General features: G+C 48.9%; 1 protein-coding gene across 6 annotated transcripts in view; it reads right to left on the bottom strand.

The window, feature by feature from the left end:
* LOC133351816 (forkhead box protein P1-like) overlaps nucleotides 1-27550 on the bottom strand; it is a 193720-nt gene that overhangs the window by 72794 nt on the left and 93376 nt on the right. For 5 of the 6 annotated variants that reach the window (XM_061567371.1, XM_061567369.1, XM_061567367.1 and 2 more), the window contains one exon: nucleotides 19690-19833. Coding sequence is in view for 4 of the 6 variants with exons in the window: in XM_061567369.1 (XP_061423353.1) it covers nucleotides 19690-19833 (144 nt within the window). In the remaining 2 variants the exon portion in view is untranslated. Of the gene's footprint in view, nucleotides 1-19689; nucleotides 19834-22333; nucleotides 22446-27550 lie in introns of those variants that run through there. The other variant, XM_061567373.1, reaches the window with a different exon arrangement.

The following is a 27550-nucleotide window of genomic DNA, read 5'->3' on the forward strand; positions in this document are numbered from 1 at the left end:
CGGGTACGGGTAAGGAATCAAAACCCGTTTGCGACCTCTGCCCTGCGTCCACTGCTATGTCATGGAACCTTTTTTTATTCCAGTACAGATACTCCTCGACTTACGAACATTCGACTTACGAACTTTCAGAGATACGAACAAACCTGTCCCGATGTCCAGTTGCCTGTTCGGACCGAGAGTCGTAAGTTCAACTGCCGCGCAATAGATGGCGGTGGTGGCATCTACATCTGCAGAACGTGAAGAACCAGTGGCATCTACAGGAGATTTTACAACTTTTCAAGCCTTTCCCCATGTTTAGTGTACACATCGTACAACATGTTTGGAATCGACAGGAGTAAAGTTGGACTTACGAACAAATCGATTTACGAACAGACCTCTGGAACCAAACTATAAAGAAGGCCGTCTCTGGTGTAGGCCAATCAGCTTCAACATACAATGCATATATTATCAGAGCACGTTTGCATGTTCACCACAAAGCACTGTGTGTGGTTAATGCAGACTCGATGCCTTGAAAAATGTTCATATTTGGTGTTTGAACATTATAAGAATTGGGTACACCTTATTCTTGTTTTTCATACCACCCTGCTGTCAGTTGTTGTACCCCGTAGCCGCCGACGTCTCTCTCGCGTTCGCTCTCATCTCACTCCCTCGATCTCTCTCTCTCTCTCCCGCTCTCCCTCTCCCACTCTCCCGCGGCAATCATTGGCATCATCGGCATCATCGGTCTCGGGTTAACGACACCCGAGGAGGCTGGCCGTTGCGTTCAATAGGCAGCAAACAGCACTTGTCTTGGCAAACAACGCTCACTTCCTGTGGCTGCTAGAGAACGGAGTAGATAATGATTAATCAACAGTCGCTGGAACCCATGAATGCTTGTCTCGCGAGGGGGTTTGATGAAAAAAAACAACACAAAGGTTTTCCGTTGAGTGTCGCAGACAGCCGAGACGAACACCGGCTATGCCAGTGAGAACCTGCTAAAGCAGCAGTTGACCGCAGCAGCACGCAGCGCTGCCAGTGTGACGGGCTGCCCCGAGATGCTGACGCACCACAACGGGCAATCATTTTATGCCGAGTCGACTTAGGAGAGGCCGAAGCCAGACTGTGCTGCCAAGACGTCCATGGAGACAAAGATCTGCCGTGCAGCCTCTGAACAGAACCCCAAGCGGCGGTATGGTAGCACCACGGTCGGTCGTCAGCGCCGGTCTCAATCACCCGAGTTGACCTCGGCGAGGCCAGCCAGGAATCAAATTGAGGTCGTGACTTTCAGAACGCAGTGCGCTAACCACTGCGCCACCGCTCTCAATGACAATCACACACGCAGCCGCACTCTGTAAGTTGGGGGTGCCCTACCAGTGAAGCGTTTCAAGTGGTTTTCGGACGAGTGAAGCTTGGCCCCCACTCAACTGGAGATGAATTATATTAAACCAACGCAACTAACGGCAGGTGACTTGAGTACTGAGTCTACTCTTCGTGTGACGCGGCAAACCGGTGAAGGTTCTGTCGCCTGCAGAAAAAACGACTCTCAAAATCACCGCGATTTTTGTCCAAAACATCACTGGCGCCTCTTAGCCGCACTGCTGTGTGTTGGAGGGGGACGTGGGGGACAGCGACAGTGGCAGCGGCCCACCAAACACGGTCCGTTAAAAACGACCGCCACGCACCCCGCGGACAACCTACGAGTTCGCGCGTGCACGTACGCCAAGCCCTTCGCGAGCGAGGCCACAACCCATACCTGCACACGCCCGCTAAGGGTAAACACGCGCGTACACAACGCAGGTGCACGCGAGCGAGCGAACGAGCGCGCGCGCGTGTCCCCGTTGCCGCGTTTCGCCATTCCGGTTTGCCGCATATTTCAACTTGGACGGCACGACTCGTCCGCTCCGTGCGGCTCCGGCTAGCAACCCCTACCCTGGGGGTGCACGATGAATGAAGCTTTCAGGCAAAGGAATGCCCAATTCGGGCACCCGCATTCTCACAAATCCCATTCTCAGAAGTTTGGAAGAGACGTGGCTGAAGCGTTTTTTTTTTCTACACCCTTTGGGGGGTTTCTTTTTATTGTTACAGCTTTAAGTATAGTTGTTGTTGTTATTATTATTATGAGGTAGTTATCATAGGGACAGAACTTGAGTTGTTTGGGAAGGCTATCTGTTGTGAAATCGTCAAGTGAAATTCTGGCCAGGGTCGCAAACAGTCCCATCATCACCATCATCTGTCAGGGGTTGATAAAATTACGACCTACAACCCCACCCCTACAAAGGCTGCACCATCTGATCAAAATTCGGCTCGAAATGACTTTTCAAATGGAATTGCCATGTTCAAGACACTTGCTTCAAATCGTGCGTGCGAGAATCGATTATCGCTGTGACTTTCTGCACAGTGAAAGCTCATCATGGGCTAATATTGAATATCGGCTCGCGCAGCGAACAAAGCCATACAAACGGCGAGAGAACGTACGGGAAGCAGGACAAACGATGAGGTAAGACCGAGAGAAAGCTGCGACCGTAAATTGTGACAATTCATCTGACTGCCAGGGAGAGGGAGTCCAGCGTGATGTCACGGGCGGTCGTCCTCTCGAAAAGACTGTCCCCTGGCATGGGAACAGGGAATGTCCACGCACTGGTGGCCTAAATTCCCCAACGAAGATAACCACTGGTCAAAGCTTGCTGGAGAATGGGGTCATGTTATAGCGGGCGTAAAGGACATCGGGCCATGATCAGTAGACGGTTAGGTGCAACTATTTTCCTTTATTGGAGCACGCACAATAAGACAAACCGATTTTGTTTGAAGTGCTTTTCATGAACGTGTATCTAGGTTACGTGAGTAACTGAGAGCAGCATGATAAACGACAGACGCAGTTTGGTATTTGCGAACATTTACAGTTGATGTGCAGTGCAAATTTCCTTGATAAAAAAATGCTTTCTCTCCATAACTTGCCCGTGAATGGAATGAATGGCAACATACAAATTATAAAACACCACCATCCCAACAGCTATTTGCATTGTTGTTTTTTGACGCAGTCTGTTGGAATTATTTAATGCACAGATGTCAGAAACTGACCTGCTGCCTTATCTGAACCCATCGCCCCAACACTACAGAAACAAAAATCTATATCAAGTGCCATTAAACAAGGAAGAAAAATCATACTTACACATGGATTATTCAGGTTTTATCAACATGCATTTGTTTTTGTTTCTCCACGATCGGGGCAGCCCTTTGATGAATGTCTGGTGTTCAATCGGGTAAGTCCCGAATACCTATAAAACATTACACTAAAGTTTCGTCCATTATTTCCATATCAGACTATATGTACGAGGGATAATGTGCTACTCCCCCCCCCCCCCCCCGCTGCAAAGCAAATGTGCAGAAACGTTCAACCCTCTTTGGCAGTCATTAAAAAGAGAAAGCAGAGTGTCCTCCTTACAATTTATTCCAGGTTCTCGTAATAAAAGCGTTAAAGAAACGAGCTCACCACGAGCAGCGGCGTTACTTTACTTTGAGCACAAATCCAAGTCGCGCACGGTGCTTTTATTAGTTTTCTGTTTCTGTCTCAACCCCCCCCCCCCCCCCGGGAGAAAAAAAACAACTCTCGCTGCCACGAGCGTTTAACCAACGGGCGCGTGTACGACCCGTCGACTTGTACAAACGCCCGTGCTGTGTTGCACACTAATTAGGCGCGCCTAAGCGTACCCGACCGGTTTTCGCGTATGCAAATCCGTCGTGAATGATGTATGAATACGATGCACGCCGGGTCAGTTCAGGGCAGCAGTGTCAGGAAAGCCGAGCCCTGGCCCGCGGCCACGATGAAGTTAAACCGCCACGAGGAGCAACACGGGAGGAGCAGTCGCGCGCACCTTCTCTCGCGTCAACGCCTTCTCGGCGGCCTGCCGCAAAAGTTTCGATCGGCCGATCTCCAGCGATAGTTTCCATCGAACCGCTCTTTCTCTAAAGGTGGCGCTAAGTAAAATAAAGGTTCAGCGACGTGGCTCGCGATGGCTCAGGGGTTCTTAAGTCCAGCGAGCTAATAGTCTCACTTACTAATAGCTGCATAAGAAAACATTAAATGAAGACCGCCACATTAAATTTGGTGTCGCAACTTTATCTGGCTAAATTCCAGCTCTGAGAATTAAAATGTCTGTGCGTCACAACCCATCATGCGACAGAAGTTACTCTCGTGCCTGGGAAAGCGCCTCACTCTACCGCGTGTACCATAGGGCGCTCGAAGAGGTCTCAGAAGTAGCTCTGTGGTATCCGCTTCTGTGGGCCATTCTCTATCACGACGGGATGCACTATTCGTGAGAGAACCGAGTGGACACTTCATCTCGTGACATGATAGCACATTCGGAGATAATTTGGGAGACAATTACTCAAATATGTTTGTATATTTGATGGGTGACCTAACATGAAGCTAGGTTTAGTTTGCGCATAGTTTTTTGTTCGCTTGAAGATAGCGAGTTCCAATGTTGAGATGCAATTTGGATGATGGTCATCTCCTTTTGCAATAGTGAGCTGATTACTTACTAACCGAGTGAGGTGTCTACTCCAAAGGTCAACTGCTAGTGACCTCTCCATTTGAGTGGTACAACGCACACCAATCGGTGCCCATTTCACCCACCCCAGAGAGATGATGGGATGACCTCAGTCAAGATTTGGATTCACGAACTCCCAATTAGAAGCAGAGCTATTTCCTGACCATGCTTTTTCATTGCAATGGCACACCAGACTAAATAAACATTTCCAGTGTTCCCACGTTCGCGACATTGGCTCATGAACCCCGCCATAGAAACATGGAATTTCCACATCTGCCTCGAGTTGTTCGATTGCATTAAAGCAACTGAAAGTAATCGATGCAAAGGGATATTTTCAATGCAATTCTGTGCCATTCATATTTGATCATCTCCAATTGCAAATACTCATTAGCGGAGTTGGCCAAAAATCCAAATATAGGACCACAGAGCTTGGTGAACTCTTGAAAAAGGTTCGGACTGCATTCCTGCCCTGAGTGCGAACACTCTGCGAGATTAAAAAATATATATTTCACGTGGTTTCGAGACATAATCTGCATTAACGACGCTGCATAAAAAAAGCATTAGATTTATTTGCATTGAAATATAAACTAAACTTTTCTATTTAAAGCTTTCGTGACTGCAGGGATTCATATTCTTGGTTATTTCTGTAAAGTCACGTCGAAGGGAAATAATAACGTTAAGAAAAAGCCGCCACTTTTTTCAAAATTTCTTGCCGTGGTTTTCACACCTGATGATGATTGCTTGTGTTGCAATCGAAACGTCGTGAGAATTTTATTGTTCTATTTTTATTCTTTTATTATTTCCCTTCTACGTGACTTTACCGAAAGAACCAACAATATAAACTAAACTGTAAACTTGTTTTCATATTTTACCAGGTAAGGTCCACTGAGCTATACAGTATCGATCTTTTTCAAGAAGCGACCTGGCCACAAATTATAGCTTATCACGTGGAGATGTATAGCAGCCAAATACTCTAAACGCGTGACGTTGATTCTAAATGAGCAGGGAAAAACCGGAGGACCTGGAGAAAAATCCACACGACCACGGGGAGAACATGCAAACTCCAAATATACAGCAGGCGTCAGGATCGGGATCAAACCGACGAACTCCTGAATACCAGGCGAGGTAGTTAACATCTCGCCACCGTGGCGACCCATGTAACACAGGCACACGCGCAGGATACTGGGCACTTGATGGAACGACAGTGAGAATAAACTGGAAGCCCGTATGCATCTAGAATAAAAAGATTGCTTTTCGATTTAAAGCTTTTGTGACTGCAGGGATTCATCTTCTTGGTTCTTTCGGTAAAGTCACATAGAAGGGAAATAATAAAATAATACAAATTTAACATAATTAAATTATTCTCACGACGTTTCGGCCACAACGCAAGCAGCCGTCCATAAATATGCTAAATTCCTCTTGATATGCAAATTATTTTGTCAAGGCGCTCTTCCCCCTCCAACCCAGCTTAAATATACGCTTCCAAGCCTGGTGGTGTTCATTCAGACACTGTCTTTCCGACAGACCTGTTCTTCACCCGAGGACGGCTGCTTGCGTTGTGGCCGAAACGTCGTAAGAATTATTTTATTATGTTTTATTTCTATTATTTTATTATTTCCCTTCTACGTGACTTTACCGAAAGAACCAAGAAGAAAAAAAAAGCGATTGCCGTAGGGTGCAATGAGAACGAGGAGGCTGCGATAGGTGGGACATGTGCAGATTGTGAGGAGGGCAAGTTGCCAAAACATGCTTTGGAGTGACATCTAGAAGTCAAGACACCCAAGGCAAGGCCTAAAGTCCCATGGTGGTGGCGAGAAGTAATGTGATGATAGCGCTTTGAGTGCTGGATTTACACCAGAAAGGCACCGCACGTGTGTGTAGAGAAAAATAAAATCGACTTCACTTGAGAGGGCCTTGCAGAACGGGGTGTTGACTTCACAACAACCACAGGAACGGGCGAGACAAAGGCACGGGGGCGATGGCGATGCGTGGTGGAATTCAATGTCACCGGCTGTGGAGACATCTTGACCATTATAAAAAGTGCAAACTTACATTTTTAAAAAACCCTTCTAACCACAGGGATCAACGGAGGTGAACTTGTATCTCGCCAAACTCGGAGGATTCTGCTCCACCATGAACACAACCGCACGCCGCTGTGACCCTGAAGAGCCATCGCTAAGTCTGCGCAGCTGTCACAAAGAGCTCTCACAAATGAAATCGTTCCTCTGTCTGTGCACAGAAATATCCAAAAACTCTGAACATTATCCAATAAACATATAACCTACAGCCTTTTATAAATACCACTGCTGTCGATGCATATAAATGTACATGTTTAACTTCTTTCGCACTGTACGTGGCTAACTTTACTAATCGGAGGTACGGGGGAAGGACAACAAACTAAACACTAAAAGCAGTTCTAAAGAAATGAGTTTTCAATTCAGTGAATAGCTCCAGTGGCTCCTTAATATCGGAAGGAAGAGCGTTCCAGACGGCCGCAGAAGCGCATCTGAAAGTCGATGAAGGCCTCCCCACACCTCTTTAGTAGTGATCAATTACTATCAAATGTAAACAACAATATAGTACTCCAATTGCTATACACAATGCATCTTAACGGCGTCTGTAACACCAACAATGTTACAATTCATGGCTGATCTGTGTCACAACAAAAAAATGGCCAGATCACAATGTGGCCTCAGCCAAAAATGTTATTATGAAGCAACAGTGTCTGTGGGAAGCATAACAATAATGGTTTACGATGATGACTACATCCCTGTGTGAATTCTGTTGCGGAAGGCCTCTCCCATGGGAGTGATTTGACCATACTTCACCACGCTGGTCAGTGCGGGTTGATGAGGATGGGAGGAGGCTAACACCGGTTGCAGCTATAACTCGCCACTGATGCTAGCTGTGGCCGGGAATCGAACTCAAGCTGGCGTATCGATAGCATAGCACGCTAAACCATAAATATAATCCCGTGTCGTTCGGTCGCACACAAAGTTGCCAGGCACTTAAAAGAAAAAGAGTTTGTCTTTCAAGACGCACTGGTGGCACAGCAACAATAACACGGCGTGTGTTATGGTTTACGCAAGCGATAAACATCAGAGGAAATGCACCGCGGACATCAATAAGCCCCGCGAACGCGCTGCAGTGGAAAGGCCGGCTGTCCGCAATCGCATTTTATTTTGACGTTTTAATTTTTTTCATTTTTTAACGCCCCGGCTTTTTTGTTTCCCCGACGTGCTCGCGCGCATTTTCACCGTACGCAAGCGAGGCGAACGCCAACGCCACGGCACGCCTCGACAGCACACAAGCGGCGCGCCCACCACAACGCCTCGCGGCTACAGCCGGCTCCCCAAAACAAGCCGGAGCATTCTCCGCGAACACCCTTAATGAGCACCACAAAGACTTCTGCCATCGCTGCCGCCACCATCATCGTGTGTATGTTAAACTTCTTTCGCACTGTACGTAGTCAATCGCGCTAATCAAAGGTGCAGGGGAAAGACAACAAACTAAACACAAAAATCAGTTGTGAAGAAATGAGTTTTAAATCGAAATGATTTAAAGTGTACATCTCCAGTGGCTGTCTAATATCGGAAAGGAAGTGCGTTCCAGACGGCCACTAAAGCGCACGTGTAGAAGAGGAGGTGGTGGTGGTGGTGATGCGAAGGGTGGCAAACGGTAAAGGCGGTGGTAACGCGAGTCGCAAGTGGCAACGCTCACGGTATCGGGGAAAGCGAGGGTTCGGTCTGCACGGACAGCATGCCTCCACATCGTCGTCGTCATCATCGTCGTCGTCATCAGCGTTTGTTATTTATACCTCGCCTGCCATGCGGTACGGCTCGAGGCGCCGGATCGGGTTGAGGCAAAAGGTAAAGGGGCAGCCCTGCAATTCCTCGCTCACCACGCCACTGCTGTCGGAAGGGGCCTCAACGAGAGGGCAGCTCTAGACGGCCGCCTCCCTCTCGGGCAGTGGATCTTCTTAACCTGGGGTGCACCCTGCACCCCCTGGGGATGCGAGATGCCCTTGCTGAGGGTGCGAGCCATGGCCAGATTTTTTTAGAAGGTAAATAATCGAAAACACAAATCAAGCACGGGCACAACTACTTTGTTTCATCAAACCTCTATGTATTTATTAACATTATACACTTTTTTTATGGTTGAGAACAAATGGGGAACAAGGCTGCAGTAAAGGTTAAAAACCACTTCTCTAGAGGGTATCTTTGGCCTACTCTTCCATGCTGGCCAGATGTTTTAGAAGAGGTAGCAGTACCCACAGCTAACCCCACCACACGCAAGGTGATGTTGGGGGGGGTGGGCACAGGGTGGGGGGGGGGGGATTTAAGAATCTTGCAACACAGAGGATAGTTGAGATAATTACTCTGTAAGGAAGTGATTGCAGACCAAATGCGAAAGGCAAAAACAATCGTCTAGACAGCACGCACAGCCAACGAGAATAAACAAAACTGAAAAGCTCAACTGTGCTTAAAACTTATCTCGCTTTGTCCACTTCATTTATGAGCTATTCATAAGCTATGTGCAAAATAATGAGCCTTTAAGTTAGGCCGTCGCAGTTTTGGCCGAGAGAAATTCCGCTCGGTACGCGCAGCGAAGCATTCAATGGCAGGAAACAATCGGGGAGGGACACTTCAGCAATTGTCTTTCAATGTTGCCCCGGCATGGGTACACACCTGGCCTGCCTCTTGTGAATGATGCCACAGGTTGTCTTGGTACCAGGGGTGCCCAAAGCTTCACGCGTTCAGAGCATGTGGCCGCTTTAAATTTCCACACGATGGTAAGCCACTTCGCTGAGCTATCATTTGCGGCCAGGTCGCTTCTGAAAAAGAGCTATACAGCTCGGTGGGCCTTACCTGGTAGAATAACAACAAAAAATTGAGTTTTTAGTTTCATAGTTTAAGTTCCTGGAGGCACGGTACGAGAGGCCCAGACCAGAGTGGCACGTGCAGAACACTTACTCATTACCGACATAAAGCAGGCTCGTTGTGCCTCTACCCCCCCCCCCCCCCCACCTCTTTTGTGTGAGGCTACCCACCTCTGGGTGAACCTGTGCGTATGTTGAACTTCTATCGCACCGTACATAGCCAACCGCACTAATCGGAGGTGTGGGGGAAGGACAACAACCGAAACACAAAAAAACTGTTTTGTAGAAATGAGTTTTCAATCTAGATTTAAAAGAACATAGATCCAGTGGCTTCCTAATATCAGACCTGCCTGCCACTCCTCTCTGTGACGGATGTAAGAGTGCCCGGGATGAAATCCCAGTTCGTGGCAATACATTTCTGGATTAAATTCCACTCTGGGACTCTAAGCCGACAGACAGATGTGACAGAACACAAAGGTGTGCTCACAAACAGCATGAAGACACAACTCCCCATCCTGTCTTGCATGCATGTCATGTGACCACCAGATTGCATGCACATGTGACCACCAGATTGCATGTCATGTGACCACCAGATTGCATGCACATGTGACCACCAGATTGCATGTCATGTGACTACCAGATTGCATGTCATGTGACCACTGGATTGCATGTACACGTACCCAGCGGATTGCATGTCATGTGACCACCAGATTGCATGTCATGTGACCAGCGGATTGCATGTACACGTGCCCGCTGGATTGCATGTACAATGCTCTCAAGCCTGGCTCTCAGACGTGACCTAGAACCCCCTGTTTGAATGAACAGGTTAATAGATTTTCAGTAGCCTTTTCAAAATCATACAAAAAGCCAGAACCAAAATCACTACAAAAGACTGAAAACTGCGCTTGTACATAAAACATTAAATCCGAGACAAAACCTGCAAAATTTCCCCACCTCAAAAAAACCAAAACTCAATAGGGTATTACAAAATAACTCAAGTAATCCTTGCGGCTGAAATGTGTGCGGTCGTAAAATATTGCATTTTCAAAAGTAGCCATAAAAGTTCCGTATTATATCACAAACTACAGGCACGCACACACACACACAACGCTGACACAATGGCAGCAAAGTATGAACCAGAAAAAAAAATTGCGCGATTGGATTTCCGAGACGCCTTAAACCACAGACTGACACGGGACACTGGGGCGGATGTGAGCAGGGAGCAGGGGGGAGGGGGGTGGCCTGGTTGCGGGTTCAAGGACTCTCCAATCTTGCCCAATGATTGGCCCTTCTTGTCACCACTGCACAGAAAACCATTAGCAGCGCCGCCAATACACGCACACACTCACAGCGGAACGATCCATAATCCATATCACTTTGCACGATGGTCTTCCACCTCGCAAAACGCCCTCCCCTTCTCTTGTCATGGCATCCGGCAAATCGGCCAGGATTGTACATAAAACATTAAATCGAAGACAAAACCTGCAAAATTTCCCCACCTAAAAAAAAACAAAAACTAAATAGGGTATTACAAACCGCTGTGCTGAACGGCTGAAGAGCGTGCTTCTAAATTCCTCCGCTGCGTGCCAACAGTAATACACAGAGTTTGGCCAATCCACGTTCATATCCGATGGCCCTCCCAAGCGTTAAACAATAACCGCGTCCACACCACACTCAATGACTGTGACCAAATCAGTTGCAATGCACCTGACTGATCACAGAATCTAAGCTGGGTTGAGCCTCAGTGGAACTCGCATGATTGAGATTGACCTCCGTGCACAACACAGGTGTCATAGACTACTGTGGCTGATTCGTGGTGGGCAGCAGATGGCGATCTAGCAAGATCCGTCATTGTACGATGCTTCAATGCTCCCAGGTTTACGCTCACCAACTTCACCCAAAGGCACTGACCGGCACGGTCAAAAAACCCCCACGACCCCGCAATGGCATGCGGAAGCACTCATCCAGCAGTGGACTGACAAAGAGCTGTACATGTTTGTATAAGTACATTACATTTAGAAACGTTTACATCCAGCCAATCTCCAATCAGATTTGCAGATTCCATACTCGATGAATGTGCTTTTGAAATGAGGCTTGACTGCCTGATCGTTAGGTTAATTAAATATACGCTTTATACGTCAACATGGGTTTAGACTCGTGAGTTTATATATGTTCAACTGTGCTTTCTTCATTGTGTACTTCTATTTGGCCTCTTTACCCTGTACCAGTTTAAGGCATGATCTATCCACTGCTGAATGAACGCTGTTTTAAGGCGAGCTGCAACCAAATGATGACATAACGAAGCAGACGAGGATTGGGGGGCTGCGGCGCATTCAGAAAGGAGAAGAAAAAACACTGAGCCTAACAATTAAATAAACGCAACATTTTAACTCACCCCCAACAAAACCGTTCCAAACGGCTCCCGCCTGGTTACACGCATCGACCGTGAAGTGGACGGGCAGGAACCTTCCTACGGCTGATGGTGAGCAAGAGGTGGGATGCGGTGACCGACGCCTTTGTTCGATGTCTCGCCAAAAGCGACTGCTGCGAGGATGACAGGAGTTAGCGTGATGATGGTTCATGCTTCTTGGCGAGAGGCACAGCTCCCGTGAACTGTGGGGCAGCACGTGGGGCAGCTTGGACGAAAAGCTGTGAATTATCAGTTGATGACACAAACCGCTACGTGATCGCACGCTTGCTCACAATTGCACAATCGACGTGGAACGGCAAACCAACGTAACGGTTTCCTGTCCTTCCCCTCTAAGCTCTAGCTATCGCCACCGTCTCCTACCCACGCATCTTAGAATTGTGGCCGAATCAGCCTTCGAAGAACTGTAGAAACAACAAACACAAACACTTGTCTCCGAATTATATCTCTTTCCCGTTCGGGGCAAAACGGCGGCGAAGGACCGCTCGCCTCACACTTTCCACAATCACAGGAAACTTCACCGGAAATGTGGTTTTGGTGAAACGTTATTCAGCTTCAAATTCACATGCAGGGGTTTTTTGTTGTTGCTGCTGTTGTGTTTTTTTGTGTGCAAAAATTTGAGTGTCACCCCGTCCAAACCAGCTTTCTGCACTAATTGAATTGCAATTTTAAATTCCGGTAACCTTCAACAGATTAATGTTTATTGTCATTATCATCAGCCATGATCTATCCACATCGCCACCCTTCACGGTCTTGCCACACTGACAAACGTAATGGCCTCTAGTGGCTTGAGGGGATGTCACATGAATTAATTGCATACAATGAATGCAGATAAATGGCATTGTTATATCATCATCAATGGCCTTGGACAATCTGTGGCTTGATGAAGGCCTCCCTTGAAACTGCTGCCACCTCTCTCATGAGCCTGTGATGCAACAATCCATCTCACGCCTGCACACAGGCAAGAGTTCATCGCTCCATCTGCTTGGTGGACCGCTGTGACAGGACACGTTCTCTCCTTTGGCTGCCACTCCGTGGTTCGACTCAACCACTGGCCACCATCATTCCTTCTAGAAGCCTGTCCTGCCCAAGTTCACTTACTTTTAGAGTCGATATGATGCATCTAACTCGTGCGCTTAACACACTCGCGATGCCACGATGCGCCTACAGGGAAACAACTGTGTACCCTTTGAGTCCATGTGCACGAAAAGTTAAGAGCGTTGCACCCCCTCGCGTACGAAACATCGAGTGATACAAGGGCACTATAAAGTCATTGGTTTCCCCACTCAAACAAGTGAGGAGTGGAAATTATCTCTTGCTTATTTGAAGTCCTGGGCCAGTGGTGGAGATTCCACATTTTTACAAAGGAAGGGGCAAAAGTCTACCCTTAAGAGATGAGGACAATCAACAGCGACTTCTGACAGAGTGGCACACATTTTTTTTTAATCAAACCTGGCAGGATGACAGAGGATCACTACAGGCACAGCGTTAAACAGAGAGAGTTACATACGTTTCGTTAAAATGTCTTGTTTTGGTATCCAAATGTTCAACATGTGCGTGCCACGTAGGAAATTAAGGGATGCGTGGAACGTATTTTAATTGCCAAGCGATGGTGACAACTTCGGCTTTGGCTACAAGCGAGAATGCGGAGAGCGCTTATTTTTTTAAACATTTTTTGCCTCTTTTCTTCACCACCCCCCCAGATTTTTGTTTTCGTTGCCCACGGAGGGGCAAGGGAGCGAGGGAGGGGGATGGGAGGGATTTGAGTCTCAGGGATTAAAACGGAGAGGGCAGAAGAAAGCCTGAGGCCCTAATCCCTTTTCATTTCGCCGGGGTAATCCCAGCGGCTAGCAGAGGGCACGCTGCCCCCCTGCCCCACAGTTTCCTCCACACACTGAACGACCCCCCCCCCTCCTCACTCCCCCTCCCTCTTCCTCTCTCCTCTCTTCTCTTCCCTTGAAAAGAGCACAGCCCAAACTGAGGGCCATAATGCCGAGCCTCCTCTCGCATCGATCCACCACCCACCCACCCACATCTCTTTAATCACTAATCTCTCGCTCTCTTTCCCCACTTTTAACACAATCGCGTCGGAGGCCCGACCCATTCCGCCAAACTGCAGGGAAAGGAGAAGCTCCGTTTCTTCGGGCACGTTCAAAGTTTTACGATTACACAAATCAGCCAAATTAATTATCGTGTCATTACACGACTACGGAGGCGTTCTGTTTTAGCTGTGCGACAGTCCTGCCAAGCCCTCTCCGGTGTGCTTCTATCCGGGTTGCACCCACGTGTTGTTCGGCACGACGTCCGGCGGTTCGCTTCGCATGCCGAGACCTTCTTCAGGAAGTGAATGCCGCATCCATACGTACGCGCAATCGTTGTGCGTGCGTAGTACGCGCGTGCATAGCGATGCACGAACTGCTAACGCCACTTGGCGATGCTGCTGGTCTCTAGATGTATGTACAGTGAACTTCTTTTGCACCGTACATAGCCAACCGCGCGAATTGGAGTTGTCGGGGGAGGACAACAAACTAAACACAAAAAGCAGTTCTAAAGAAATACGTTTCCAATCTAGATGATTTAAAAGTGCATTGCTCTAGTGGCTTCCTAATATCGCAAAGGAAGAGCGTTCCAGATTGCCGCAGAAGCTCATCTGAAATTGCGCGATGCGGTGACCGTCTTTGTCCCACGGCTAGCCAAAAGCCGCTGCTGCAAGGATGACCGGAGTTCGCATGATGGTTTATGTTTCTTGACGAGATCAGCAAAGGTATTGTGCTTCATTTGTGGCAAGCGCTTTGTGTGTTAGGAGTGGCGATGACTCTACCAGGCATCGGGGAGGTCTCGTAAAAACGGCAAACGCAGCATTTCCCTCGAACATTTCAGCCGAAAATCAATAGCGAAGAACAAACAAATAAATAAGGAAAGTAAAGGCACGGGTAAAGTTACTTGGAACAAAAAGAAATGGGTTTCTACAATTCCATTCACAGGACCGCTCTTGAATGTATTCACGCGCGCGTGAATGACGTTTCAGCTTTGATCACATTGCCAAGCACGTATTCATTCGTGTCTCCAAATCTCGCCGTCTCTCTGTGGGGTTGCCTTCTCTGTAAACTTTGACCTCTTGCAAAAAAAATCTAAAAGTGTGTGAGTTCACACGTGCTTGAGGCCGTTTTTTGTGCATGCGGCGCCCAAGCCAGCACTGTTTGTCTCCTAATTCCCAGAGCTCACAACAAGCTGTGTGCTGGTGGAAACTTCTACATGCTTGTGTGTGTGCGTGTGCACTGTGTGTGTTGGCATGTGGGAAACGGGTAGTGTAGCGGTTCGTGCGCTGCACTACAAACCCCACTCATGGTCAACACCAGTGACGATTATCTGAACCGGTCCGGGGCCTCTCCTAGATCGACTCAGTCTCAAATAAATACCTGGTGCGGTGTGTAAGCATCGCCACTTGGGACACAAAGGCGGCTGCGTGGTGCTGGCCAATCACTCCCTCGTGTGCCGTTCCGGCCTCCATACGTGCTTGCTAACAGCACTTGCCCCAACAGTCTGTTAAGGCTATACAGGGAATCTTTGTCCACTGTATAGCCTCGATCACCCACAACAAAAACAATCGCCATTTGTCACTAAGTGGCGATGATGTCACCACTGCGGTTGTGCCAGGCAATGTACACTTTAAGGCCACGTGAAGTGTCGAACACCCACTGGCAGGAGGTCACAGGACAGATCCAGATGCCATGAGTTGACTGAGATGACTGGCAGACACATACACACATACACACTAACAACTGTGGGGGGGAGCGGGTGGGGGTGCCACTGATATGCGTTCGAAACAATCTAGCGGCCGCTTGGCCTGGAGACGGGACACAGAGATGCCGCAGGGCCCAAGCTGGAATGCCGGTTCCACAACAAGCGTGTTGCCAAACACTGCCACGGAGCCTCATTCCAGCCTGCAGCGCGTTCCCCTCCTTGCATCGAAGCCCGTCGCAGCGCCAGCCTATTCCTCGCCACGCTACCACAGCCGCAGAGGCACGGCTCCGCCACGCGCCATACATCGCTGCACGACAGCTCTCCGAGTGTGTTTTGTAGGCTCCCGGCAGCTGGAGCAAAACGTCGGACATCGCGCCCAACCACACGCGATGCTGTTGTGCGCGCTGCGCGGCGCACACCGCGAAAACCTAAGCACGACCATTGCTGCACAATATAATAAATGATAAGTCACAAATTAAAAAACTAAATATGTTCGCACACTTTTCAAAAGCGATTATTATTTTGTTCATTTGTATTCGTTGATGGGGAGCGGTGGGGCGCTGCGCTACGAACGTGGTTTCTGGCCACGGCTAACATCAGTGGCGAGTAATATTTGAGTGATATTGGAGTGATATTGGAACCGATCATCAGCTTCCCCCATCACTAATCCGGGCTCATTAAGAACAGATTACCCGAGGACTGAACAGATTTGGCCGACAGCCACACACAGGCCGACACGAAGCCTTGCTCAGGTTAGGACTGCAAGTGCGCTCAGACCAACGTGAAAGCCAACAGGTGACTTGAGCGCGCACTAACAAATTAAATGCTCTGTTGCCAGGTCAAAAATATTGGCCTCTAGTACCCGATTAGTGTGGCTAAGATGCCTCCAGTGTCCAATAAAATATCATTTGCGGGCTGCTACCACGTGGCAGTTTTCGTGCGGTCGCGTGCCATATCAGCAAATCCCCACCCGTCTTATATTTCATTAATTTTGATTCGTTGAATGGATTACGAGGTGAAATTTGTGATGCGTGCGCACGACAATAACAAAACAAATCGTCACTATCGCAGGGTCCTTAAGCAATACCTGCAACCCCCCCCCAGCATCCACAGATTCGTCGCTAGTCGAGAAACCTCGCATCGTATTCAGTCGCACATTTTCATCTGCTGCCTCTCGCACCTCTCATCTGCTGGTGTGGGCAGTAGTAGCGGTCAGCAGCGCCGGATTAACTTTACGGGGGGCCCTGGAGGGGGAGGGGTGGGGGGGGCTGTTACGATTTTGGGGGGGGGGGGCTCCTCTCTCCGTAGATGCAATCCCGTTACCCTCTGCCGGTTTAATCACCTCCCACTCGGCCATGCCACAACACTACGGTTATTTCAGCTCCGGTGATGCAGCCGCTCAAGCCCCGCTGCGTAGTTATGGTCGCCCCGGTGTTGACGATGTTTACAGATGCACTCCGCAATGAATGACACAATCTCAACCGAGGGCATCGGAGCGAGCGGCGCTCTTCCGGTTTTTTTTCTTCCTCTCGGGGCCGGACGGGACAGGACAGCGCGCAGAGGAAACACTCGATGACAAACTTCCATATCCCCCCACCCCAACCCCAGCTTCACCACAAGACCACCCACGCACGTACACAGACGCACGCACGCACGCGCGACAGCGAGCACACGCGTGTGTTTTAGCAGCGGCAGCTGTGTACGCGCACAAATCAGGCGCCCGTGCACCCACTCGGGGACTGTACGCACGCGCGACAATTCACGGGCAGATTCGTCAATTCAAATGGACTCGTTAGCCACGCTCAAGACCGACGCGTCAGACCTTGCGGGTGGCTACTCTCGACGTTTTTGATTCACGCAAAATTACGTCCGATTGTTACGGGGCAAAAAGTTAATTGTACGAACGAGACGTAAGACAAAAACTGTGGGTGGTAACGAAGCATCGATGCATTGATCGATGTACATTCTGGAGGGCACGTTGTACGGGCATGGTTCACGCCACCCCTGCAGCCACTAGAGGCTGTAAAATTCACCAGAATCTTTTTTTTTTTAAAGAGCGCAGCACACACGTGTGTGTGTGTGTGTACACAAACTCCCGATGCTCCTGAATCAAAGCAAGGCTTGGATCAGCTTGAAACACCTCCCAACCACTGACGTTCCCATGCAGGAATTCTACCAATTCGCTGGGATTGTAGCACAATGAGATAACCAGCCTCACAATAACAACATGCGCACAACATATACAGACACACACAAAGACAAAGATACCCCGTACAGCCTGTAACATATTTTTGGGCCAAGTGCTGTCAGTGAGCACCTATGAAGGCCGGCATGGCACATGAAGGGGTGGGTGGCCAACACCACGCCCGACCACCTTTGTCTCCCTAGTGACGATGTTTACACACCGCAACAGGTACTCATTTGAGGCTGAGTCGACCTAGGGGAGGCACTGGACCGGTTCAGATAATCGTCACTGGTATTGGCCGTGAGCGGGAATCGAACCCGGGTCGCCAGGTTCGTAGCGCAGCGCGCTAACCGCTACACTACCACTCCCCACGCACACAAACACACACAAACACACAGTGGCACCACACACACAAACACACGCACAAACACACACACACACAAACACACACAAACACACGCACAAACACACACACAACACAAACACACACACAGTGGCGTGCACACACACACACACAAACACACACACACAAACACACACACAAACACACACACACAAACACACACACAGTGGCGTGCACACACACACACAAACACACACACAAACACACACAGATCCGCTTTGCGGTGCCCCATGAGTCATCTTGGACTTTCCAGCCGTGCTCTTGTCAGGTGTGTGTGTGTCTAATCTGTTAGAGGCACACTTCGTTCCATTTCCATCGAGTTCCTATTATAACAATACCGTGAATAATACTTCCCATTGTAACAGTACCATGAACAATAGGCCCTATTGTAATAGCTATAACAGAACGTGTATCATAGTTGCTATTGTAACGGTGCTGTATGTTATAGTTGCGATTACAATGGTATTGTATGTCATGTATCTTATAACAGGGCCATGCATATAGTTCCTTTTATAACATAAATGTGTCTTACGTGTATTAATATAACAGTGCTGTGTATTTTACAGTAGTTCATATCGTAGCAGTGCCGTAGATACTGTAGCTCCTATTGTAAATACCAAATAATATATATTTTTCAAGCCCATTTCATGGCAATAATAATAATACAAAATTAAAACTCTCCCTATGCAATTGCAATCTTGTTGCCGTTTAAAACAGAGACAATTGACCCCTCTTGACTTTCACCTCATCAAATAAAGGCCACAAACTTAATGGAAACATGACACAATCTGTGCGTGAATTCCATACCTGTTAACCCCTTATCACAGTGCCTACCTTATTACAGACCAATTCAGACCTTATTGATCACCCCGTGCTCCTTATAAACCTCAACGTGCATCCTACAAAGTCCCATCACAAGGGAGAAACACAAAAACAAAATGTTTGCCTGTATTGAAACGGCTGTACCTCATATGGAGCTGAAAACTCAATTTCCCTGTACAAGAATACGGGGTAAACCGGATGGGTTGACAGCTGTGGAATTCTGCGCACACGCAGTGGCCACTGGCTCTCGCTCCAAAGCCGAGAGACATTTGATTTTTGCGCCTTTGCGCTGACAGACACGAGCACACCCACCACCGAGTTCATTACACACAGCCTTGTCGATAACAGACAGCGCTGACTGTCAAAGGCAAATGAATAAGACCATTATTCTCATTATTTACACATTATATGACCGCATTACCCAGAATGCACCTGATCTCGTCACATCTCGGAGAGCTAAGCAGCAGGTTTGCACCAGGACAGCGCCTGAACGGATGACTGACGTGCATCACAGGTGCTATAGGCTACGGAAAAGCACAGTGCGCGGGGCACGTCCGACGGGATGAATGAGCGGGGCCCTTCTCCCGCTCTCCTTTGGTCTCCTTAGCGAGCCCGCGACACTGCAGCGGAGCGGACCCACAGGCCGAACGACTTCTTCAGTGCCGAGACCATTGCCGTACGAGACACCCCGCGCGCTCTCACCTGTAGTACGGTGGCTTGCTGCTTGTCGTTGGCCGAAGATGTTTTGGAACTGTTCTTCGACTGCACTTGTTGTTGTTGTTGCTGCTGCTGTTGCTGCTGCTGCTGCTGCTGAAGATAGAGCCTGGCAGCTTGAATGGCCTGCAACTGGACAGACGGCACAAGGCGAGCCGATGAAAGCGAGCGAGCCACGGTAAAGAGCGCGGGAGCGCGAGCGTACGTGTGACGCTCGACTCGTGCACTCTCGCACGAACGGGGAAGTGCAACTGTTCTGCGTCCACCTTCCTCACGTGTGAAGAACGCGTGTGCGGTGGGGCAAGCATTTCACTAGCACCAGTCGGACGTAAAACGCACAAAACACACGACGTTCGAAGTGGTTAGGCCATGCTGCCACCCAACCTCTGCCGAATCGGATCTCAAATAAAAGCCCAGTCAAGCACGTCAGGACAAAAGAGAGACATTGTGCACGTTTTGGAGTAAAAATTACAGTTCCGTTTGAATGATCATAGAAAGCGGATTACCTGATATATGGTAAAGTACCCATCTCTGTTGTTAAAGAAGATAGTGCTGCGTGATTTCAGACACACGTGATTATAAATGTAAAAACATAACTTGCGAATATGGATGCTTATTAATTTCACAGAAAGTGCATAGTATGTTGTGGTCTTGTTTGTACAATATTTGTAAGTACATGTAATGTATGCAGACACCTATGTGTATGCTTATATGTACTCTATAATGTATACAATATATGGCAGTTTGTATGAAATGCGGTAAAATGTATACTAAATTTAACGTACCTTAATGTACGTTAAATTAGATTTTAACGAACCTTTGCAGTTTACTATTCGCAAAAAATTGTTTCAAACAATGCAACAAAAAATAAATTTCCACCCACTTTTTAATTCCAAAAACGCTTCCAAACCACAAATCACATTTTTCAATAATAGGAATATAAACATCAACGTGCGTCAGGAGCGCAGTGTGCCAACCGCCTGGTCTTTCTCACCTCGCGACGTCAGAATTTGAGCCGAACATCGCAAGAAGGTCACTGTCCTAGTTTCATTTCAACCCTTCACACGCTTCCCCCTTTCACCCCACTCAATGCAACGAATTGGAATTTTCTTCACATTTTTATTTTTGTGGCAGGATACCAAAACACAAACCCCGACTAAACATCTGGGCTCAAACTCCCCCCCCCCTGCCCCCCTCTCGGAGTTACCACCACCAACGGTGCGAATAGGATTCGTCACGGGCAGAGTGCAGCTTCCTCGCGGAAGTTTCTGCGCACCGGGCCGATTTCATGGCGGGTTTGCGTTCGAAAATAAAACGTCTCAAACAAGCGGTCGACTGCGCAGAGGAGGTTCGTCATCTCCCGCCCGGCCGGGGACTTTTCGAGTAGCTGCTACACACCGAGCGGCACACGATAAGAAGTCCCTGCGGGCCGTTCGAACGCTCCCGCGCCGTCCGCGACCCGGCACCCGCGCTCGTTTGTCGACGCGAGGTCACGCGGCGGGCGACCTCAACGAGTGGGACGCCAGGAAACGCCGCCCGCGCTGTTTCACTCCGGGCCGATCCCTTACCAGGGATGCGCTTGCTCTGCCGCCGGCAGTCTGGGATTCTTATCCCGATATAAAGGTTTCGCTCTGTAAACTGGTGACGTTTACACGAACGCACTGATTAAAATAATAAACAACGTCCTAAAAGAAACAATCCCACCGAAGGAAAAAAAGAGCGGGAGAACCACAAGGATATGGGTCGGCTTTCGGACCGACACTCGCGTTCTGAAAGTTCATCTCGACGTAAGTCACTGGTCAATGGTGCCCACGTAAGTCCAACTAAACGCCTTTAAACCGCCGCCTCTAGAGTGAAAGATATTTTTTGTCCGTCAATGGTCATCAGTCATCCCTCCCAAAGCATCGCACGCCCGTCGCTTGGCCCCACGTAAAAGATTTCCCCGGCGTGCGCTCAATTTACGTTAGGGTTTTGGCGCAACGATGTACGGTTATTTCACGCTGTAGTATCTCCTCCCGCGAAATGAAGTTTCAAGCCAAGCGTAGTTTCTGCAATTTTTCTCTTGCAATTTTATACGCACGTATGTACGTTGAACTTCTTTCGCACCGTACGTAGCCAACTGTCCTAAATCGGGGTACCCTGGCAGCAATTTCCTCTTTCGATATAAATGTAAATACATAAATGGCAAGGGGGGAGGAGAGGGTTTTTTTTTTAAAGTACGCGCGTTTCGCTCGATGTGAACTTAATCTGATTGACAGCAGCATTTGTCTTTTCTTTCTCCAAATAGATAAATACACGCGTGTCAAACAATCCCGGTGGGTGCTCGGAGGAATAAATGCAGACCTGAGCGGGGCGCACGAGTGAACGTAATCACCTCCGCCAGCCGTAAACACGGCGCATTCCCGAAGACGCACAAATAAAAATCACATGTGCACGCGTGCGTCCACAAACACGGGTCAATCTGCAAGAACGTAAACACGTGAACACACAAACAACGCACAAGACGCTCCACGCAACGTCCCCACTGCCAACGCGGGGGGGTCGGGGACGCATCAATATGAAACGCAGCGCGCGCTCACGCACGTACGCACGATATCGGATAAACAAGGGCGCGCGCGTCGACGTTACTCACTGGACCAAGCTCAACGCGCGGCAGGGTCGATCATCTCCGACCGGTGAGAGACCCGCGTGCGTGCGTGCGCGCGTGACGCCTCTGAGACACACACGCGCCGCGAGAAAGTTTTTCGCCCCAAACAGCACCAGGATCCGCGACGCGGCCGCAGGAGACGGGGGGCGGCAGTCGCAGAGCTTGCAACACAACACACAAACATAGCTGAAGGCGATGACATCACGGCACGGTTGCTGCTTACCTCATTCGCAATGTTTATTCATGCTTATTTTGCGCATGGGGTCTAAAACAGTTGGGGGGGGCGGAGGGGGTCGCATGGGCCCAGTGTGTGTGTAGCAGTGGGAGGGGGGGGGGGGTCTTGTAATGATGCCAAACAGCTGGTCTTGGCAGTTATCTGCTTCATTTGTTTGTGCGCGTGCACTTACTTTGCTCAAATTTTTTTTATAAGAACGCGCAGCCCGCAAGCATGCCACCAACTACCCTATCTGAGTCATTTATTTTTTAATATATTTGTTTTATTTCGATGGCAGCAAGCGCTACATTTTTTTTACAGTCATTTCACTCCGCTGCACAAGGGCTTCCTTATCGCGGCACCGCAACCCGCAGGCGTTGGCCACGGCTGGGTGTGCACTTTGTAACCGGCTGCATTGTAGACGCATAGGAGCTGTGTAACAATTTTATTTTATCACTCATTATTATTATTATTCGCCACGCGCGTGCCAAAACCGTCCACAGTTGCGTTACGATAAAGCGGGCTAAACGATTAATATATTTTTTTTTGGGGAAGATTCTCCCGGGTATAATCCATCTGTGCATTGCGTGCCGAGTTCCGCTGGCTCCGAATTCGAACTATCTTTCTGGCCATCGGGCATGGATCATTTCAAATCCACCGAGACAATAACAAGAACAAATTGTTGTTGTTCATAAATTATCGCGCTCATTAAATGTTGGGGGAAATTCAGACGCTTGCACGTCATCGTCGGCGCTATCATCGCGGCCGGTGGTGAGCAGCCCCCATGCACAGGTGCCAGGTGGATCGTAAAATTCGCGTGGCATCACGGGACGGTGACGCAGCTCGGGCAGCCATTCATCCAGCAGCGGATCGTTCGCAGCTGACGTTAACAAAGATCAGCTTTGCAATATCAAATCAGATGCCAATGTCTGAATGCGTTGTGAGCATAACAAGTCAATTATCCGCTGCTGGATGAAGACCTCTCCCGAGCTCTCGCCATATCTTACGGTCTTCCGATGCAACAATCTGTCTGGCTTCTGCACACAATCTGATTTCATTGCCCCGTCTCTGCAGACAACATCCCTCGAGAACTTTCTCTCCTTTGGCACTAGCTCCGTCATTAGTCTCGCACACCCTCCATCATCCCTTTCGGCAACTTGTCCTCCTCAAAGCCCGCTTACGTTTCTTCAATGTCTCAGTAGCAAGATGTTAACTACCTCGTCTGGTATACCGGAGGTCATTGGTTCAATCTGGACTCTTGACACCGACATATTTGGAGTTTCCATGTTGTCCCCGTGGTTGCGTGGATTTTTTCTCCGGGTCCTCCGGTTTTTCCATCCACATCTAGAAAGATGCCTTAAAGAGTATTTGGCTGCTATAAATTCCCACACGATAAGCCACTTCGTTGAGCTATCATTTGTGGCCAGGTTGCTTCTGAAAAAGATCTATGGAGCTCAGTGGGCCTTACCTAGTCAAATAAAAAAAATAGTTTAAAATAGTTTTAGTTCAGTTATCTGATCTGTGTGTTGGCTCTGTCTCTCAGTGTAATTCAAAGAAAGGACCTCTCCATGCTTCCTGCACACTCTTCAACTTTTCTTTGTCCATGTTCATTCTAAACATATCGCTATTGGCAATAATAATAATACCTGTCTCTGGATCAGCCAATATTTACACGAGTCGTGTAATGACTCGGCTCCTTTCTGATCTGACGCACTGTCAACAATTCAGGGTTATGATTCCGTAATAAAAACACTCTTTTGCCACGTACCATTACGCTTGTATTGTTTCTCAGTTTTCCACATTTTTTACGCAGCCTTTGACCGATTGGCCTGAATGTGGCATTTGCATATCATTGCATCATTCAGCAATAGATGACTCTCGCGCACATAGCTCTATGCGCGCGCAGTGAGGCAAAGGAATCGATTTCAACCGCTTAATAGACACATCTTCAACTAGTTGTCAGAGGGCGATGGTGCAATCGCCCTCCGACAATATCATCAACCATATCTGACCAGCGGGGTGAAGTATGGTCAAACAACCTCCATGACCTCCACGGTGCGCGGAGGCCATCATCCAGCAGTAAAGTGATAGTGGCCTATCAATATTTAGCTCTTGTTGATATTTGTGTGGTAGGGGCATGCGGTCCGTCCCATTCATTGCAAGCCACGTGAAAGCCATTTCAGGCCACGCACATTTTTCCCGAAGCCACTCCAAAACGCCTCTTGGCATTCCTGCGACCTGCGGGAAGCATTCATTCCCTGAGCTAATGATCTCTCCAGTCTGCTTGACAAGCATGCAGGAAGGGTTTGTTTTCACTCCTGTCTGCATTCGTGTGCGTGCACGAGTGTGCGAATGTGCCCCTCTGAGTGCGCGTCCCGAGTTTGTGGGGGGCGGTCGTGCAGAGGGTTTAGCGCGCTGTGCTACGAACCCAGCGACCCCAATTCGATTCCCTCTCACGGCTACCAACGCCGGTGACGATTATCTTAAACGGTTCTGAGCCTCCCCTAGGTCGACTCGGCCTTAAATGAGTACCTGTTGCGCTGTGTAAACATCAGCACTGAGCGTGGTGCTGGCCACCCCACCCCCTCTCCTGTGCCGTGCCGGCCTTCATAGCCGCTCGCTAACAGCACTTGCCCCAACAGTCTGTTAAAGGCTATACTGGGGATCTTAGACTTTATCTTTGCGTGCATCATGGGGAGTGAAACCCAGCAACCAGAGCTTGATTCCTGGCCACAGCTAACATCGGTGGCGAGCAATATCTGAACCGCTCCTGAACCCAGAAGTCAACTCAGCCATTAAAAAGTATCTGGTGTAAACATGAGCAAAGGGGGGAGATAATCAAACATGGTGTTTGCCATGGCAGCCTTAAAAGATACTCGCTTACAGCAACTGCCCCAACAATATATGTATGCTATTTGGGCTATATGGCGAATCTTTGTGAGCATGCATGTCCATGCATGCTTGTTTGTGTTAGTGAGTGCGTGTGTTCATGTGTGCGCATGTGTGTGCATGTTTGTGTGTGCGTGCCTCTGCCTGTGCATGCATTGCATTACAATTCAAGGAGTCCTAGCCGTGGATAACGACAATGGGTAGCAGTCTGATAAGACATCATTATGATACATCGACATCAATCGATGAATCTCAACTCTACCCTCTCATCTTACTATATTCAGAATCGCTTCTGCGGCCGTCTGGAACGCTCTTCCTTCCGATATTAGGAAGCTACTGGAGCTATGCACTGTTAAACCTCGATTGAAAACTAATTTCTTTAGAACCGCAACTCCGATCAGCACGGCCGGCTACATGTGAAAGAAGTTTATCATACATACACTCTCCGCTAGCTTAACCGAGGCTCGCTCATCCTCCTCTTCGGCTCCCCATAGTCTGTCTGTCCCTTCTCCCAGCCATCGGTGCTGCCGACTCCCTGCCCCCCTCCATCCAAGTCCAGACTGAAGTCCCTTTTTTTTTTTAACCTACCGACTGATAGGCCTCGTCCTCTTATCTATTTCTATAAAAGGGAAATTTGTGAATATGTGTGTCTGTTCAAAATGTTTAGCGTACTTCCCAACATGCAACAAACTTTACATTTGCCATGTGGGTACTTTCCAGACTGTACACCGTGCAAAAATTTTAATAATAAACTTTTGTATATTTTTTTTGGGGGGGGGGGGGGGGCGCAATAATGCATATATTTCGCACGGCAAGTGAGCTGTGACGTCACATCTGTCATGTGACCCGTGTGCGGAAGCGTAACGCAGTGTGCGTGCTCATGTCACGCACCCCCCCCAACTCTCCGCGGGTAAAGTGAAACACAAATGTGTTGCAGGTCTAAGGCGTTCTTCGCGCAGCATTGCTGCTTTATTATTTTAGTCGTTTACTGCCGTACGCACCCTCAAAGTTGTGTGTGTCTGCTGCAAGCGCGTGTATGTGTACCTATGGACGCATGTGTGTGGGGGGAGCGGTAGTGTCGTGGTTAGCGCGCTACACTATGAACCCGGCGACCCGACTTCGATTCCCGCTCACGGCCACCACCGGTGACGATTATTTTAACCGCTCCAGGGCCTCCCCTAGGTCGACTCAGCCTCAAACGAGTAACTGGTGTGGTGTGTGAACATGACCACTGGGGAGACAAAGGCGGCCGGGCGTGGTCAATCCAAGTCCCGGGCGAAGCCGGGTAGTAAAGCTAGTAATCTATAAAACAAAGACGCCGGCTGTTTCTGTACAGCATCTCGAAGACGCTGCGGTGGTGGCATTTAGACACGCTGTGTAAATCTGACTCGCATTGTGAAATGCGTTGCATCGGATTCGGAGATTAACGCGGGGGGGAGGAGGAGGAAAACAAACAGGCTTAGCAGCTGTAGACAGATGTCACACGTACGGGAACCAGCGGCCCTGCACATCAACCATGAGGGAGGGGGTGGTGGGGTCGTGTGAGGACATCGACTCACTTCAGGTAGTGTTGGCCAAATTGAGCGGAAAGCCAGCGAGCGCGTTTAACCCCGTCCCGTTCCAAGACGTCTGCAAGTTGCAGGGTGCGGTGTCCCGTTCACCGCTGAATCTCGGAAACGCACAAGCGATTTCCGTGAATTTTATTTAGAGAGGCGTAGCGCCGTTGTTTTTAAAGACTCACCGCAGAGAACCGTAGCAACACGACCGCCGCACTCTATGATAGCAGGCGGCAAACTGTGCCACATGCCCTCCCGCATTGCCTTGTAGCAGCCTCGCTACACCTCCCAACCTGAAGACGTACTGATGAAGATATTTTTGTTTCGTTTTTTCCCTCCCCGATGATGTACGTGTAATCAGAATATGGGGGATACAGGCGGGATGCTATGGGGGGTAGTGGTTACCGCACTGCGCTACAAAGCTGGTGACCTGAGTTGGACTCCCAGCCACACGCGTTAGATTCCTCGTCACGGATAATGCCATCGGCAGGTGATATCCTAACCGGTCCGTTCAACTCCCCACCAACCCGCACTGACCAGCAT

Source organism: Lethenteron reissneri, chromosome 38 (genome assembly GCF_015708825.2).
Source record: "Lethenteron reissneri isolate LAM-NWPU_2019-01 chromosome 38, ASM1570882v1, whole genome shotgun sequence".
In the NCBI taxonomy this organism is placed as follows: domain Eukaryota; kingdom Metazoa; phylum Chordata; class Hyperoartia; order Petromyzontiformes; family Petromyzontidae; genus Lethenteron; species Lethenteron reissneri.